At 34.9% G+C, this 18,307-nt stretch overlaps 2 protein-coding genes across 2 annotated transcripts; one reads left to right on the forward strand and one right to left on the reverse strand.

Moving 5' to 3' along the window:
• The first annotated feature begins 852 nt into the window (after positions 1 to 852).
• Positions 853 to 6,812, forward strand: LOC113769584. The gene is made up of 10 exons (XM_027314081.1): positions 853 to 1,030; positions 1,463 to 1,700; positions 2,046 to 2,280; positions 2,521 to 2,690; positions 3,850 to 3,992; positions 4,158 to 4,335; positions 4,499 to 5,078; positions 5,392 to 5,504; positions 5,911 to 6,154; positions 6,459 to 6,812. The coding sequence occupies exons 2-10, from the start codon at positions 1,474 to 1,476 to the stop codon at positions 6,684 to 6,686; spliced, it is 2,118 nt and encodes a 705-aa protein (XP_027169882.1). The 5' UTR covers positions 853 to 1,030; positions 1,463 to 1,473; the 3' UTR covers positions 6,687 to 6,812.
• A 1,803-nt stretch (positions 6,813 to 8,615) lies between these two features.
• Positions 8,616 to 9,341, reverse strand: LOC113767984 (VQ motif-containing protein 20). Its single transcript, XM_027312193.1, has one exon. It carries the CDS (start codon positions 9,339 to 9,341, stop codon positions 8,616 to 8,618), a length of 726 nt encoding a protein of 241 aa, XP_027167994.1.
• Between the last annotated feature and the right edge of the window lie 8,966 nt (positions 9,342 to 18,307).

Consider the following 18,307-nt stretch of genomic DNA (forward strand, 5'->3'; position numbering starts at 1 on the left):
TTTGTTAAAAACTAATTTTTTTTTTTGAAGGAACTAAAATCTATTTCACTCCCATTTCTGCAATTATAATCTTCTAATAATTTATAATTACAAAAGAGGGCAGAATAATGGGCTAGCTATTTTATTTTTTTCTTAGATTGTGGATCTAATTTAAAACCATAAAACAAAATAATTTCTCTTCATCTCCTGCATTTTTTTTTGGATAACATTTTCCATTATCTTCATTAAAATTGACATTAACGTGTAGCATAGACAAGGGCGTTACATTAGCACACTGCATCAAGTAGAGACGTAACTAGGGTTGTTCACGAGCGGCTTGAATATGAACTCGACTCGAGTTCGGTCAATATCGAGTTCGAGTTCGGGTTCAAAAACATTAAACTCGTTAGGACTCGCGAGCTCGATTATATATATTTTTTTATTTTTTATTTTTTTACTTTAATAGTAAAATTACATATATATATATATTCCTAATATTTTATTATTTATTAAAAAAATTATTATTTTATTCATTTTTAAAAATAAAATAATTATTTTTTATTTTTTAAAATAATAATAATAATTATTTTTTAAAAGTAAAATAATTATTATATTTTAAACTCGAGCTCGAATTTGATATTTTGAGTTCGTTGAATTTGAGTTTCATAAAATTAACTGAAGGTTCGGCTCGATTAAACCAAAATTTAACTCGACTTTACACCTCTAGACGTAACATGGGATGCACCGCTTCGAGTAGCCGCGGTTCTCACCGATTATCCCCTCTTCGGACCGTTTTTCGTTTTTCTTAAAGATTCACCTAACTTCCCCGACCCAAAAAAATAATATTAAAAAAAAAACTCGGATTTAGTCCCAAGTTCCTAGCCTCTCATAAGACGACAGAATCTGAACTTTGCTGCCCAAGATCGAAACTTTACGCAAACGGCCGACCTGGGTTAATCATAAAACATCTTAACTCTTTCTGATCCAGTCCAACTCCCAGGAAAAGCTAGCAATATTGAAAGGGTTCTCTCATTTTCACTTCTTTGTTCAGGTAAGTTCATCTTGATCGTCTTTACTACAATTTATTTAGTGATTAATTTGATGCAGATCACTCTAATTTTGTTTATAAATTGTTCTCATTTCTATGCCGACGCTTATGAAAAGTTCAACATGTGTTGAGGGAATTCATGACAGTTTTTATTTGACAAATTGCGGCTTTGATGTGGTATAATCATTAATAAAGTAAGTGGCGAGCTGGAGTTATGATTTAGGGAAGCTTTCTTGATTCATATTTATTGGAAAAACAATATCTTGGTTGCTTGGTGCTGAAGTTTTTGCGATTATTGAGGTTTCTGGAAGGATTTTGATAAAATGGCTTTTTTTCGTTCTCTTGGATAATTTCCTCAGAAAGTGGTTAACGTGGATTATTTAAGTTGCATTCTGAAATGGGACGATAAGAGATGTTGATTCCGTGATTGGGCAGGCCTAGTTTTAATGCAGTTTGATGCTGACAAAGGGGATGTTTTGGGGATGGCTGTGGCTAACAAAACCCGAAACATGCTTGAGGGTCTGGTGAAGGAGGGCTCCTTCAAATGGTTAACAAGAACCCGGAGTGCATATGATGAAGCGATTGAGGAGATGGGACGGTCTCCATCAGCGGGGAAGAATTGGTTGCCAGACCTCTCTCCTGTGGCAAATGTGGTGGTCCGTAGATGCTCAAAGTAAGCTTAAGTCTTATGTTTCTTTTTCTTGCTTCAAATTTGACTGCAAAAGTTTACTATTTCTACGTGTATCGAGGAAGACAAAATTGTGCTTTATGTCATTCTTGTAATTAGCAAGTCACTATAGCCAGAATCGTCTTACAGCTAGTGAAATTCTTGCATTTTTCCCTGGGACCGAACCCCTAAGTTTGCTAGTCGCACAGTGTGGTGAATTTTTTTTCTTGAAATTGGCTATACTTGAGTCCAGAATAAAATTTTGTACCGACTTTCGTTATGGCTTCTTTAATCTATCTCCTTAGTAACTCTCATTTCTGTTTCTTGAAACAACAAATGTGAATGATGTAGAATCCTTGGTGTTGCTATGGAGCAGCTCAAAGAAAATTTTGATGAAGTGGCTTCTGGTGCTTTAAAACATCCATCTCAGTATGCACGTAACTTTTTGGAGTACAGTAGCTTCAGGGCTCTTGCCTTGTCCACTCAAGTTGCTGGTTATTTGGAAGACAAAAAATTTCGCCGACTTACATTTGATATGATGGTTGCATGGGAGATTCCTGCAGCTGGCAGCCAACCAGTTCTTAATGTGAGCATACTGTACAAGTTATCTTGTGTATCTCTAGGACTATTTACTGGGTGATACCTTCTATAATTTGTTATTTCTATCATTACAGCGTATGTACATATCCATGAATTCCTAGAATCTCAAATACAGTCTGTTCAATGAGAAGAAGGGGTCTACGTGTTATTGTAGGTTTTGTCCTTATGTGAAATTCGTTAGGCATAGGCCCTGTCATTTTTGTTCACAAAAGAAATTCTATTGCAGATGGATGAGGATGTTTCAGTAGCCTTGGAGGCTTTTTCTCGAATTGCTCCTGCAGTCCCCATCATTGCCGATGTCATTGTTAGTCATAAGCTTTTTCAAGTGCTTACTGCCTCAAGTGGTGGTAGGCTGCATTTCTCGGTCTATGATAAGTACCTAGGTGCATTGGCAAGGTATTGGTCTGCCTTTGTGATAATCATATGTTCATTAACACAATGATGATGGAAATGAAAGTTTAACCTGAATCAGTTGTCTAGAGTCTCTCTCTCTTTCTCTCTCTCTCTCTCTCTCACACACACACACACTGACTCTCCCTCTCTCTATATCTCTCTCTATTGGTGGAAATTTTAGAGTGATGCATTTGAATTTCATCTGACATTATCTTGGCCTATTTTGCTGGGGATTAGGGTTAGTTTAGTTGCAAAAAATTGATTGGTCGAGAAATAGGTTACCAGTTGATTGTATGTTGTGGTTATCAGAAACCATCTTATATGTGTGTAATCGTCATTATGGTTCTATGATGTACTTCCTAAGCATCGAACTTGTCTGATTGATTTTTTGTTGAATTTATAGCAGAGAACTACATATCTAGCAGGGAGATTAATGTTGAAAATTTTGTATGTCTAGTCATATTCAAGCTCACAAGCTTAACAAAGTATATCGTTCCAAGCACCTCTCATCCATGTCTAGGTTATTGTTATACAGATTGGACTTAATATTTGAGTATTTTTCATAATGCTTTCATGAATCAGGTGCTCTCTTCTGTTTCTTTCTTTTTTCTTTACTCTTACATCAACTGCTGACATGTCTCTATCACTCTTGTATCATCATTTGTCATTAGAAAGCCACTTACAAAGTGCATTAACTCCTTCCTGGAAGTTATTTGTGAGAGCCTACCAGAGCATACTTTATTGCCTAAAAGTTTCTTCTCTTGAAGGTATTGTAGTCGGCCTGTAATTGGCCCCACAAACTTGAACCATTATTTCATAGCTTACCTTACTGAGTTTGTTTTTCCTCCACTTGCCTGCTTAGCATAATGGGATACATATGAACTTCTAGGCAATTTTCATTCTGAGAATTAGAGCAGAATTGTGAGGTAGGTGCAATTTTATCATTATTGCCTTCAGCAAAGATTGTAGTAGTCTGATCAAGTTGAAATTTAAAAGGACAGAAAATTTACTCTGTCTTCCAGTAGTGGTGAAAGCTTTGAAGTTCTATACATGCAAATGGAAATTTTCTAGTCAATCCATTATTCTCCCATTATGTGGCATTGTAAATCCATGGTAGGTGAAGCTATTTCAAATCCTATACCTGAGAGGTTTCTGCCTGCAGGGCAGTAAGAAAATTAAAAACCCAATCTGAGTCCTCACTCCTTTCTGCCGTACGATCTGCTAGAGGTGAGAAGATCCTGGACGTGGATGGCACAGTGACAGGGCAACCAGTTCTTGAACATGTGGGAATTTCCGCATGGCCTGGTATGTCATTAGCCCATGCTATAGTTTGAATGTTCAAGACCTGCGGTCCATCAATTAAATATATTTTATTAGCATGAGACATATTTTGGGGTATGGGGAAACTATTGCATCAGTGTGACTAGATCAAGTTGTTTAAGTATGCTGGGCAAATACTTGTGATTGCAGGTCGATTAACTCTGACCGATCAGGCTCTCTACTTTGAAGCTCTTCGTGTTGTCTCTTATGATAAGGCAAAAGTATATGATCTATCTGATGATTTAAACCAGGTTGTTAGACCTGAGCTTACAGGACCATTGGGAACCCGACTCTTCGACAAGGCAGTGTTGTACAAGTCAACTTTCATGTAAAGCAGTGGAGATTTGATGTTTTTATGTACCTTTCGAATGAAGCTTTCATGTGTTTATTGATTTAGGAAAAGAGTACAGAATTTTTTTCACTCTCGTATTTTTATAAATATTCTTATTTTTTGGGGACGCTTTTGAAAGCATTTGAATTTTCTATTGTAGATCAGAACCAGTTATTATGGAGTTTCCTGAGCTTAAGGGACATACACGGCGTGATTACTGGCTTGCCATTATTCGAGAAGTTCTCTATGTCCAAAGGTTTATCCACAAATTCCAAATCACTGGAATTCAGCGGGATGAAGCTCTTCTGAAAGCTGTATTTGGAATCCTGCGAGTACAAGCCCTGAAAGAAATGAGTTCAACTATCCCTCTTTGTTTCGATACCCTTCTCATGTTCAACATATGCGATCAACTCCCTGGGCGGGACCTCATACTGGAAACTCTTGCTAACATGTCAACCATGAGGGAACTAGATCGAATTAACTCTGGTAGTCCTAGAGGTGGAATGTACTCTGCTTCAGCTTCGACCATGGCTAATACACTGGACTTTATGTTTGGAACAGGTTCTACTGTTCCTAGTCCAGCAGGACTTCTTGTTGGTGAAATTGCAGTAGGTGAAACCACTCCATTGGAGAAAGCAGTAATGGAATCTAGAAGCAGCTACAAAAAAGTGGTACAAGCACAAGCTACTGTTGATGGAGTTAGAGTTGACGGAATCGACACCAACTTGGCAGTCATGATGGTATTTCTAATATATGGTGCATTCTTGTGTCAATTTTGTTTATTATTTCATAGGAAAGGGATAAAAGGTGTTGTTTCCAAGCATGGGAAAGGGATAAAAGGTGTTCTCAACTGCTTGGAAAAGCATGCTCAAAATGACTCAAATCCTTGTTGGAGAATCTAGTTCTTGCCTGTTTCACAAATGAATTTCCTAACTGGAATGATTAGGACATATGTGCGTATTTAGCTGAGAAGTTGCTGTTATCTTTTATTTTTTCTTCTGTTTGCAGAGTTTTTTTTTTCAACCTATAATGTGGTATTACACTTCCATGCAGGAGTTGCTATTTCCTATTGTGGAATTTGCAAATTGGCTTCAGTCTTTGGCATACTGGGAAGACCCTTTGAAATCAATGGCATTCTGTATGGCTTTTGCATATATTATTTGCCGGTAAGGAGTATTTTAGACACATTTCCTGGTGCCTAGTGGTGAAGTCTCCCTATGGTTGAAGCGTTTAGCTTGTTTTTCACCTTGGTTTCTTTAAAACTTTTTGTCGAAGGCCTTTCTTCTTGCTGCAAAAACCAAATTGAGGGATTTTATCCATGTCTATGTTCCCTATAAGCTTTTGCTTCACAGAGTTAAATGATTTTTCTTTAAGCTTCTAATTTCATTTTGAAACTTAAGTTAACCAATTCTTAGGTAATTGCTTTTAATGAAAAATGAAGCTTTTACATCATAACATTCAATGAAGCCTCTTGTAGTCTTTCCTTGCACTAGGCATATGGGCATGGACATTTTCTTGAAAAAAAAAATAAAGAGTACTCAATCTGATCGACTTTAAATAATTCTTTTGCAGGGGATGGCTGGGCTATATGTTTGCATTACTACTCATCTTTTTGGCAGTTTTTTTGGTACTAACTCACTGGTTTAGCCGAGGCAGGCCAACCGATGAACTCAGGATAATAGCTCCACCTGCAAAAAATGCCATGGAGCAGCTTTTGGCTGTTCAGAACGCCGTATCACAAGTAGAAGAGCTGATCCAGGATGGGAATGTTGTTCTTCTTAAGATACGCGGCTTGGTTTTGTCCATTTTTCCACAGGTCTGGCTTTTAACTGCTAGTAAAAAAAAGAAAAAAAAAAATTCTCATCTCCACCAAGTGCTTATCACCGCCCAGCCCTCCTTTTATTTCATACATTTCATCACATAAGAAAATCACGAATGCTTCTGTAGCCCGGTAGTAATTTCCCTGGCCAATTTCCTCAATCTTTGCATGAATGTATCATCATCTTGGACCTCGAGTTTACGTTATGCATTTTTGTGGAACATCTTGTTATTGATACTTGACTTCTTCAGGTAACACAGTTTGCTGTGCTAAATTTGTAGAATTTGTTCTGACTGTACAGGCAAGTGAGAAATTTGCGGGTGCTCTAGTTGTCATGGCTCTACTGCTAGCACTCTTACCCGCTAAATATATAGTATTGCTGGCCTTTCTGGAACTCTTTACAAGATATTCACCTCTTCGAAAAGCTAGCACAGAAAGATGGGCAAGAAGATTCAGAGAATGGTGGTTCAGCATACCAGCTGCTCCTGTACTTCTTGAAAGATCTAAAGAAGACAAAAAGAAGAAGTAAAATAGAGTTTGTATATATAGTTAGCATTAATCTGATTGTTTGTTGCCATGTCCCGAGAACATCTCTCGGACTGTAAAGGTGTACAAGAAGAAAAAGATATAAAAGTAAATTTGTTTGCCATGGTAATTTGTTTTGTCTGCTGATGCTGTAATTAGGTTTATCAATTGGCTAAAGTTAATCTGGGAATCAAACAAGAATATATTCTCAAAGCTTGATTCTCATTTATCATTGGACCGATTATTTGGTTAATTTAATTATCGGAACTTTGTATAGGTAACCATTTAAGTTGTACGTCTGTCAAATTAACAGATTACCAGATTGGTTCTGTTAGTTAAGGGTGTCTTAGAATAATGCTTAGCCAAAGAAGTTGAATGCCTGAACGAAAAACGCCAGTGATTAATGAACAAAAGACACATCAATTAATTATGATGACATAGCTTGAGGGGATCAGACACCGAAGGATTGTTGGGAACCAACATCATACAAATGATTATACAATGTAATTTTGTAGATAACTGCGAAATCTCTTCGTTACCAAAAAAATACAAAAATGGAACCATCACGAACACTTTTTATCTAATATCTCGAGTTCGCATAGTAGAAACCAGAAAACTTAATCAAATCATTCTTTAGCCCCACCACTTCCACCGCCGGATGGAATATCCCTCCAGTCTATCGGTTGCAGCGGTAACCGGCAAGAAGAAGGCGCCACTATCATGCTTTTAGTGGTCAAAATCTCAAAAGAGACTCGAAAAAAAAATCCGGAAGGGAAAAGTCGGTCACTGTTTGGATTAGCTATTTTTCGGAGTATTTTTAAAAAATTTTGTTGTAGCAGAGTTTTTAAAGTATATTTTGGGATATTTTTAGAAATTATTTTGGAATATTTAAGAGTAGAAGAGTTTATAGAATACATTTTGAGATATTTTTTAAAATTTTAAAAAAATTTAAACTAATTTTTAGATTACCTTTTAGAGTACTTTTTAAAAAATTTTATTGTATTTGAAAAACACTCCCATCTACATCCATAATGTAGGCAAGGGGATTTGATCTCTTAACCTACATCCAAGTAGAGTTTTAAATCTCTATTAGTCGTCAACTACTCTAGAATTAATTGGTTCTATAACAATTTATACACCCTAGTTCTTTGTTGCTAAGGGCATTGACAGAATAAAAGGGCCTTGCTGTCAAACATCATGTTATAATCAGGGTATTATAGACAACCAACAAATATGCAACCGGTTAGCAGACCATCTAGGCAAACAGCAGCCACTGTTTTAATGCTTATAGAGCCTCCAAGTTGACATAAACGGCCACGTACCGGTGTTGCCCATACAAACTCCTCTTTTTCTTGGTTATGATTTTGCTCAATGTTGTTTGGGTTATGTATTTCAATATGCAATTAAGTAATGCAATGGCAAATAAATTCCTGATGAAAATAACTATTATATTCTTTTTAATGTCTACCACGTCAAAAAATTTTGAGTTTGAACTCTCGAATGCCCCAAAAAAAAAAAACTACTTACTTGGCTTCCTGTATGTAGTAACAATTAAAAAATGTGCCAATGAATTGCGATTTTTTTTTACTTGCTATTCCAAGAAAAAACAGGAAAAAGATCAAAGAACTGTAATTTTGTAGATAATTGCGGAATCTCTTCATTACAAAAAGAATATAAAAATGGAATCATTACTCACTTTTTATCTAACATCTCGAGTTCACAGAGTAGAAACCCGGAAAACTTAATCAAATCATTGATTTGTCGTCAAAGTTACCTAACATCCTAACAAGATAAGGAAAAACAAAATGGCAACAAACTATTCTTACCAAAAAAGATTAAAAAACCAAAAAAAAAAAGATATTCTAAGCACCAAAAAAGATTTAAAAAACAAAAAACGGTATTCTAAGCACAAAATGCAAATGGGGAAAGAGTTTCAAAAATCTGGTAGCTCTTTCATGCCATCCAACGTCGCAGATGATAAGGAGCTTCTTATGTTAGGCATAAAAAATAAGGAATCCGAATAATTATAAAACGGTTGAGCTGTACAAAAGAAATCCGTAGCCGGATTTGGATTGAAAAACGGAATATTGTTGAAGCAAGGATTTGGCGGATCAAAAATGGGTGGTGGTGGTGTAACAAAACACGATGAATTAACCTGACCAATGTCCCCTGCCGTGGTACCACTGCTCCCATTATTTTCAATCTCATCCGTCACCACCGAAGTTGATTCATTATCATCATTCATCGTCCCACCTTTATTGTCGTTCACCATCATATTCTTATTATTATTATCGTCCGTAAAATCATCCTGAAAATTCGGTTCGACCTTGGTTTCAGGAGGAGGAGGAGCGGGGCTAATAATTTGATCGTCCTCCGACGACCGCGAAAGGCCGGTGAGCTTTTGCACCAATGCCATGAAATCCTTGGGATGCGTGTGTATGACTTTCGGAGAATGCGTGTAGATAATGACGGGGTGACGCTGCTGAGCAGGCTTGTTGGTCGCGTTGGCGACACCATTCACTAGCGAGGAGGACGAAGAAGATGAAGACGAAGAAGGTGATGATTTCTTGATGAAATGAGAATCCCTGTTGATCTTCAATGGAGACAAAGCTATCATTTCTTTCTTTGCATGCTGGTCGCTGAAATGTGCAGGGCTCATGATCTGCCAAGAAGGGTTTGTTAGAGAAAATTTTACCAGAATGAGTGATATTGGTTAAAGAAAATGCTAATAATTCTCTAGCTAGGTTTATATAGATGGAAGAGGCGTAATTAATTAATCAGATGCAAGCAATTGGAGAGTTTCTTTTTTTTTTTTTTCCCTGAATTTACCAATAAGGTTAAAAGGGACGCGTGAGGCTTACGAGGTTGTTATATTCTGTTTCGGTGGTGATTTTAAGTCAAGAGACTATTTTGGTTTAGATTTAGATAATAGGAAAGCGCCAATGAGATAGAAATTGTGGTCTGAAACGTGCACGTGAGCGATCGTCGGAGATCAGTTGGAGAGAGATGTTGGTGGTGTCAACCATAGCGTGTTCTAAGGTAGGAAAAACTTGAAAACGAGGTTTGTCGTTCAGTTCCCAGCGTATTTGGTTTACTTGCAACTAGCAAATTAAGTTGCCTACACTACACTGGAATCCAACAGCAGAAGAACGCGGCGATGCGACTTTCTTCTTTCTTCTTGCTTCTTCTTTTTTTTTTTTTAATAAATCATAGTATTATCATCTCTCTATATATAGATTGGAAAGTAATGCTAATGTTTGTATTTATGGCAGAAATTAATGTGTTAATTAATCTAATTAATAATTAAAACCATCCTTGCCATAATGAATGAAGTTTAATGAACTCTTATGTACAAATTTTCCTGTATTCCAATACTATATGAAATCATTACTTAATTTAATCAATTTTCCTTTACTTCTTTGAAATGGTTTATACTGGGGGGAGTGCCCGCGCATCGCGCGGGTGTTTGGTGCCTATGGGGAAGGAGGTTTTTTTGCAATAGTACATTGTGAGAAGAAATAAAACTTAGTATGAAAAAATAAACGATATAATCAATCAATTCACACAGCGTTACAATAAAATTGTGTCAAATTGAAGGTCGTTGATAATGCAGAAAGGCAGAGCAACACAGAAAGCTAACCTTATTCCAGAATCCCCACCGAGTGCTCTTACTTGTTGTTGCTCCAAACCTATAAGATTATAACTAACCCAAACCAATTGAAGTTAGGCAATGCGATAAGAGTTGCTAATTGTAGGTACTAAGAACACACCAACAAAATTAAGGGAGGAACTGAAAAATTAGGGGGGGTGAAATCTAACCTCACGCTAAACCACCAGGAGTAGCTGGGACTGAAGAGCATTTTGAGCTGATTAGTATGAAGCCAGGTAGAATTATCCTAATCCTAAAATGTAAACAGGGAGAAACTGATAATCAACCATTTAGGCATTAACATACCAACAGTTGGACAATTGAATTGGATGTAATTAATGACGAAATAATAGGTAATTTCAGAGTTGAGCTCGAATGGAAGAGAAAACGATGAGGCAAATCATTGTAGACAAAGGCAAAAAGGGAAAACTTAACTCCTGAAGTTGAAAGGGGATAAATTGACCAACGTTTGTGACTCATAACTGCAGATTATAAATGATAGAGAAATGGGTTCCTACCATTGATAGAGAAATCGTTGGCTCATTTCCTAAATCCAATTGTTATTCAAACGTTTCAGACAAAGCAACATCTCAAACGGTTATCTGCGGCTAAAAAGGGGAATTATTGGTAGCTAAGGGATATTTTGGTATTTACACCAACACACAAGCATATATGGGTTGTACAAAATACAAAAACGGTTGCACATTAATTACACATTCCATCAATACCCAGATGGCTCATTAATAACAACTTTAAATGTATTAAAATGGGGTCACTTCAGTAAACATACCCAAATACTTGCTTCCTTAACTTGTACCTAAAACTTTTAAACTAATACACAACATTTCACATTCCTAGAAAGCCCCCACCTATGCGGTTGAAATTCAACCTATCTTTGACCGAAACTCAATCTTATATAATGCTAAGGGATATTTTGGTATTTACACCAACACACAAGCATATATGGGTTGTACAAAATACAAAAACGGTTGCACATTAATTACACATTCCATCAATACCCAGATGGCTCATCAATAACAACTTTAAATGTATTAAAATGGGGTCACTTCAGTAAACATACCCAAATACTTGCTTCCTTAACTTGTACCTAAAACTTTTAAACTAATACACAACATTTCACATTCCTAGAAAGCCCCCACCTATGCGGTTGAAATTCAACCTATCTTTGACCGAAACTCAATCTTATATAATGCTAAGGGATATTTTGGTATTTACACCAACACACAAGCATATATGGGTTGTACAAAATACAAAAACGGTTGCACATTAATTACACATTCCATCAATACCCAGATGGCTCATCAATAACAACTTTAAATGTATTAAAATGGGGTCACTTCAGTAAACATACCCAAATACTTGCTTCCTTAACTTGTACCTAAAACTTTTAAACTAATACACAACATTTCACATTCCTAGAAAGCCCCCACCTATGCGGTTGAAATTCAACCTATCTTTGACCAAAACTCAATCTTATATAATATAAGGAAATTAGACACTAAAGGGCAATGCCGAGCTCATCTGTTCTAACTTGCTAGCTTATTAAGTTCAAATTAAGCTATGGATCATATATATATATATAGTATTACATCGATCATTTTCATTTTTTTTTATTGGAGCAGCTACATATGAATAATAATAACACGAGAAATTCTCAATTAAAAATCTCCGCCGCTTTCACTTATTAGAGACCATCACAAGTTTCTGTTCATGCTAGACAATCACAAGAATGTGTTTCATGCAGCTCTTGTAGGAACTCACTCTTTTTTTTGAAAAAAAAAAAAAAATCTCTTTACATGAGGAAAACGTGGTTTAATAAACAGAATCTCCTTTAAAGTGGGAGTGGTTGAATTTTTTTTTTTTTTTTTTTTTTTTTTTTTAAATGGAGACTCTAGAAAACATACAGGTAGCAGCATTTGTCTTTCCACCGTTTAGCAACATTTTCTTGACTTTTCAAGGATGAAAACCTACGATTGACAAAATTCCTGCAAAGTTTTGTCTTTCTCAAGTTTGACATCTTGTTTTTGATCGACTTTTTAAGGACGGTTTACCAGGTGCCAGCCGCTCGAGTATCATGCGTTGATATATGTTTTAACTATGTATTTGCAGCCTTTTTTGAGTATGAACGTATGAAGACGGACGGTTTATAAAACAAGGACGTGAGAACATGGAATTTGGTTGGTCTATTTTGGTTGATTGGGTCGGGCTAGAATGGGTCAGTTGAACCTTATATGATTTTGGTAATTTCTGGCTGGGGCCTGGGGGGTGGCGGGTTGGAGTTGGTAATTGACGGGTTTTATCATTTATGCACCAATCACGTGCGTCCAGAACAATGCCCACTAAGAGAGTGTTTATCTAGAAGGAAGCTTTTTAGCACTGGTAATTAAAATGGGAATGGATGGATGGAATTTGCGCAATTGACAACATGATCAGAATTTTACACGACGATCGAATTATTTTACTTGGTGATGCTTCATTCAATGCTGCTAACAGATGAGATAAACATGTTAAATGTGCTCAAATAGTACTGGAATTATTTTACATGCCAAAATAGCTAAGCAAGACTCTCCAACATGACTCTAGAACCCAAAAAAATTCTAATGAAAACTATAGGAGATATATTTCATAGAACCAATATATATGAGGAGACAATTTACACACGCACAAGTATGTGCGGGAAAAAAAGGAATATATATCAATAATATATTATTAATCACATATAATAATAAGACTCTCAAATTTCACTCTTTTCAACTAATCACAATAATATGACTCTCTATTTATAAATTAGATGACTTTATAAACATGTCTCACACCACAAGAAAATTTTTCAATAAAACACTAATTTTTGAATAATAAAACCACCATAAATTGATTCAAATAGAATTACTAAAACATTAAGTTGATTAAAACGCTGCTAAATAATTATATGAAAATTTCTATTTTTACCATTGATTTAAGGAAAAATCGTTCAAAACATCCCTCACATTTTGTAAAATGATTTTTTTGTCCCTCAATTTTAAAAGTATAATTTTACGTCCCTTACAAATTCATATTGGTCAAATTTGGTCCCTACCTAGGTTTTCAACTAATTTTTTGTCGGAATTCATCACGTGCCTCACATGTGATTATTTTTTAGGGGTAAAATTGTCAAATCAAAATTTACATAAACCATCTATAATCCCTTATATTTCACAAAATGAATTGTTTCGTCCCTCACATTCACAAAATAAATTTTTCATCTCTCACATTTTACAAAATGAATTTTTTCATCTCTTATTGACTACGTATACAAATAGTTTTTTTTTAATTCATGTACATATCTATTTGATTTCACCTGAACAATATGAATAGTATGTAATATATCTCTATTTTATTTCACTTAAACAGATTAATTGTAGTTGTGCATATGCTATTCAATATATATATACATGGGTTTAAATCTAATAATTTTGTTTTAAACCCATATATATTTATATTTGATTTCACCATGTAAATTTATTTAATATTTGTAACTTTTTCTATTTTGGTAATAATTCATTTATTAAGTTGTACAATAAGACCATCTAATTAATCAATGTTAATTCGAATTTTATAGTCATGCTAACAAATTACAATTTAAATCTGAAATTTTTACTCGCTACCTTTAAGACCAACAGTTGAATTTCTTACCTTATGATTATCTTAAAATTTAAAAGTGTAAATCACTTACTTCATTTTGTCATACTTTTCCTTTGCTTATTTTTTCTGTCCAAATTTAATTCGATATAAATGCTTGACAATGTTTAGAATTAAATATCTTCTTTATTTTCAATTTTCAAGTAAAAGGAATGAACATGAGTAAAAAACTAACAATTTTTTTTAAACCCTTGTATATATCTATTTTAATTTCACTTGAATAGTACGTTCAGGTGAAATCAAATAGATATATTAAAAAAAAGTTATTCATACACATGATCAATGAAGGATGAAAAAATTTATTTTGTAAAATATGAGGGACGAAAAAAATTTATTTTGTGAAATGTGAGGGACAAAATAATTCATTTTGTGAAATGTGAGAGACTATGGATCGGGTTATGTAAACTTTGATTTGACAATTTTGCCCTTTAAAAATGATTACAAGCAAGGCACATGGTGGATTCCGATCAAAAACTAGTCGGAAACCTAGATAGGACCAATTTTAACCAATATAAATTTATAAGGGACGTAAAAGTATACTTTTAAAAGTGAAAAGTCATTTTATAAAATGTGAGGGATTTTTTGAACGATTTTCCCTTGATTTAATATGCCAACAATGACCCACGTATAATGAGAAATTTCATGCTCTTTTACTCTCTCCTCTTTTTACTGGTTGTGAAAAAAAGAGAGAAACGAAGAGGAGGACCAAGACCTCGGTCTTCCACAGGCCAAACCCTCCAACAGGAAAGTGTACGCGAGTCTCCTTTTCGAAAGGATGAAAAGGTATTTGTTCTCCATTATCCCTCTGCTGAAAATTGGAGCCAACATCTTACATCAGATAATGACCGCCATTATCAGATGCCATAAACACAAAGTCTATGGAATCCAACGTTCCAGCGACTAAAGTTTCATGCTTTGTGATGGCGTACATTTTATTTTGTTTTTATTGTAATCATTACACAATAAATATGTGGTAGTTACTTGATGTAACATTGCACTTCTCTTGGATACGAATTTTGTTTAGCATGTCACATTACCGGGGCAAAAGTAAACTGGAATATCAGATTTGGTAGACTCAGAAATCTAATGTAAATTGTATAGTTAAACAAAAAAAATAAAATAAAAAGGATGAGATATAAGGAAAAAACGAATAGAGTGCTTAAATTGGTTTCTCCAAATTGCCTATGCTCTCGTCCTTTATTATTTAATTCAGACCCTTCATATTCTTACTCGCTATCCAGGGCTTCACGGTATGAATAATTTGCTTGCTAATGAAGGGCCACAACCATGAAAGTTTTCATATATATATATATATATATATATATATATATATATATAAAATCGTGAAAGTTTTCAAATATAAATATAGATATAAATTACAAAAGTTTCAACATCAATGCATGCAACTATCATCTTCTACCAATAAAGTTTTAAGGACGATAACAAATCAAATTATTCCTCGGGATTTTTTCTGGTCCTTAACAAGTCATAATTTATAACAGATGAATGGACGTTTGATGCAATGATTTCTAGCTTATACCGTCGATCGATATGCGTATTTTTCACAACGATAGTGTAAGAGGAATCAATGCCGTTTCAATAGCTTCCTATGAAATCAATAATATTTGTCACAGTGAAGACATGCAAATAAAGAAACCGTGATGATGACCTACTTACTTACTTACACATGCATGTGATTCCCCATCACCTTCCGAGAAGGTAGATTTATCCCATTTTATTTTGATACCATAATCGGCTAATCTACAAAAGAATTTCTCAGTCGCTTCCATACATGATTTGCATTGTTAATGGTAAGGTACTGTCCCCTCACCATCTACAACGTCCACGCCCATGCTCACATTTGATCCCCAACTGCATTACATGAATCATAAATGGATCCAAAAGATGCATCTCAGTCACCAGAGCTAGCTTAGATTAAATTCAATCCCTAGAATCTTGAATTATTTGCATGGAAGAGTTGACACATTTGTTGCTTGAGAGGAAGACAAAGACCTCGAGCCATGTCTACGGAGTATACCGCCGTTCTTGGTCCACAAAACTGGATTGTCCTTTGGCTATCAAATGTTACGTACCAGAAGCAATCTAGGATTTCCAGAAGTGGTCCTGCTGAAATTGGCTTGGTTCTCCGAGAGAGAGAGAGAGAGAGAGTTTAGCCATGGAACCATAACAACGGTTGAGATACGAGTGGCAGTCACCATCCCACCACTCCACGGTCTAGGGAGAGGGACTTCACGTGCATGTCACAATTTAAGTTGGACAGTGATCGATGAAAATGTTAGTTAATGGATCTCATCCTTAATCAAGTAATACATTTGAACAAAAATATGAGAAAGGTCGAAGAAGGAATTGCCTTTGATTTTAATGAATCTCGTCCTTAATTAATTGACTGATGAAACTGTATACCAATTAGTATACTTAAACTATACCTAGCTCCAGAGAAAACTTTCTAACTAAAACTCTCTTCAACTCTTCCATGAGAGGGAGATCAGATTTTTCTGATCTTTTTCTCTGGGAGAAACCCTCTCTATAGTTTCTTTTCATTTGTATAAATAAAATCTCTATTAGAATATTCTAACGAGAGTCTCCTTAGGATTATTTAATGAGAGTTTTCTTCTCGTCTAAATTTTTTAGTAAGAGTTTTCTTCTCCCCTAGGGATTTCTAGTGTGATTTTTGCTCTTTTTTTTTTTCATTTTTCTTCTATTAGATCTGAGTTTTTCCAGATTTTGATAATCAGATCTGAAATTTCTTGGATCTATTCGGCAGATCTTACCATAATATCTGGACTTGAAACAATTAATCAATAGATTTGACGATTGGAAGCATGTACAGCTGTTTGTGACGCTATAATTATTTTATCTCTTTTTTTTTAAAAATTTGGAGTTTTATAGTGTAATTTTTATTGTCTTGAGATTTGTAGTATCCTTTCTTTAGATCTATTCCTTGATATCTTTGCATGTTTGATGATATAATTTCTGCCATTAGTGCAGATTTTAATGAAATTATGATATTTTATCCAAAAAAAAAAAAACTATACCTATAGCTAACATTTTTTTGAGGGATATATCTAGCTAACTTAATATGTAATTGTATATACTCATATTAATTATACCCGCACATTTAAATACTTTTTGAAATTACTTCCACTTAGGAACCTGCTAGTCAAACCATTGATCAATAAAGGTGTTGAACTACAAGAGTTTACTTTATTTTTTTTTCCATGCGGATTTCTCGAGAACGTAATTCAAAATTAAAAAAAAAAAAGTAAACAGACGCATACTCTAGTGTGTCATGTGTGTTCGCGGACGTCAACCATGACGTCAACAGGATGATTCACCATACAATCGAGAATGAGGAGAAATGTATTAGTAAAAGGGAAAAAAATGTTAAATGTAATAAGTCGTGACTCGTGAGACGTGCATTATTCTTTATTGCAAGTTGCTAAGGGAAAAAGTAAGAAAATGACAACGGAATAAAGCAAAGTTTAGTTTAAATTGATGAGCTTAATTGTCTAATCTTCAAGCATAGAGTTTTCTTTTTTTGACATGTCAAGTATAGAGTTAAAATGCCCCCTCTGGGCAGCTCGGGCGGACTTCACTACCTTAGTTAAGGTGTCGGTCCTGGTTTCGATTCCGAGCTTGGGCTGCCTGGGGTATTTTCCTGAGGATCGGTGGGGCCCGCTCTCCCCGGGGTTGGTGGGATTAGTCGGGTGGTCCCGGATACCCCCAACTGAAAAAAAAAAAAAAAAAGTATAGAGTTAAAATATAATAAGTATCCGGAGTTTTCTTTTTTTGACATGTCAAGTATAGAGTTAAAATATAATAATTATCCGGAGTATTAAATAATATGGTTCACATTAGTAAAGTTCCAACTTTAGAAAAGCGTGTGAATCCAATAATGTGGGGGTCCAACTGGTTAGCAAGGTTAATTTCCTTGTGCTTTCCTTTGCGTTTAATAATCATTAGTGTGCAAATCCATGCCTTTGACAAACAAGAGATGACCTTTCCTCCTCCTTTTATTTTGTTGGAGTCAATTAAAATTGTTAAATAGTTTTTTAGTAAACAATAACAATATATGTCGGATAATCTTTTGTTTGGATTAGCTGTTTTAGGATGTGTTTTTGAAAAATCCGTAACAATGTATATGAAAAACTTTTTTTGAGAGAGTTATTTTTATTTGTATATTACTATAGTATTATATTTGAAAAAACTTGTTTTTGAAAAATAAGAAAATCCAAAAAAAAAAGTATTTTTAAATA

This window comes from Coffea eugenioides, chromosome 4 (genome assembly GCF_003713205.1).
Source record: "Coffea eugenioides isolate CCC68of chromosome 4, Ceug_1.0, whole genome shotgun sequence".
NCBI classification, from domain to species: domain Eukaryota; kingdom Viridiplantae; phylum Streptophyta; class Magnoliopsida; order Gentianales; family Rubiaceae; genus Coffea; species Coffea eugenioides.

Coding starts and splice junctions, on each gene's coding strand:
- LOC113767984 (XM_027312193.1), bottom strand. CDS start 9,341: ATGAGCCCTGCACATTTCAGCGACCAGCATGCAAAGAAAGAAATGATA.
- LOC113769584 (XM_027314081.1), top strand. CDS start 1,474: ATGCAGTTTGATGCTGACAAAGGGGATGTTTTGGGGATGGCTGTGGCT. Junction 3,993..4,157: donor GGGAATTTCCGCATGGCCTG/GTATGTCATTAG, acceptor TTGTGATTGCAG/GTCGATTAACTCTGACCGAT. Junction 5,505..5,910: donor TTTGCATATATTATTTGCCG/GTAAGGAGTATT, acceptor ATTCTTTTGCAG/GGGATGGCTGGGCTATATGT.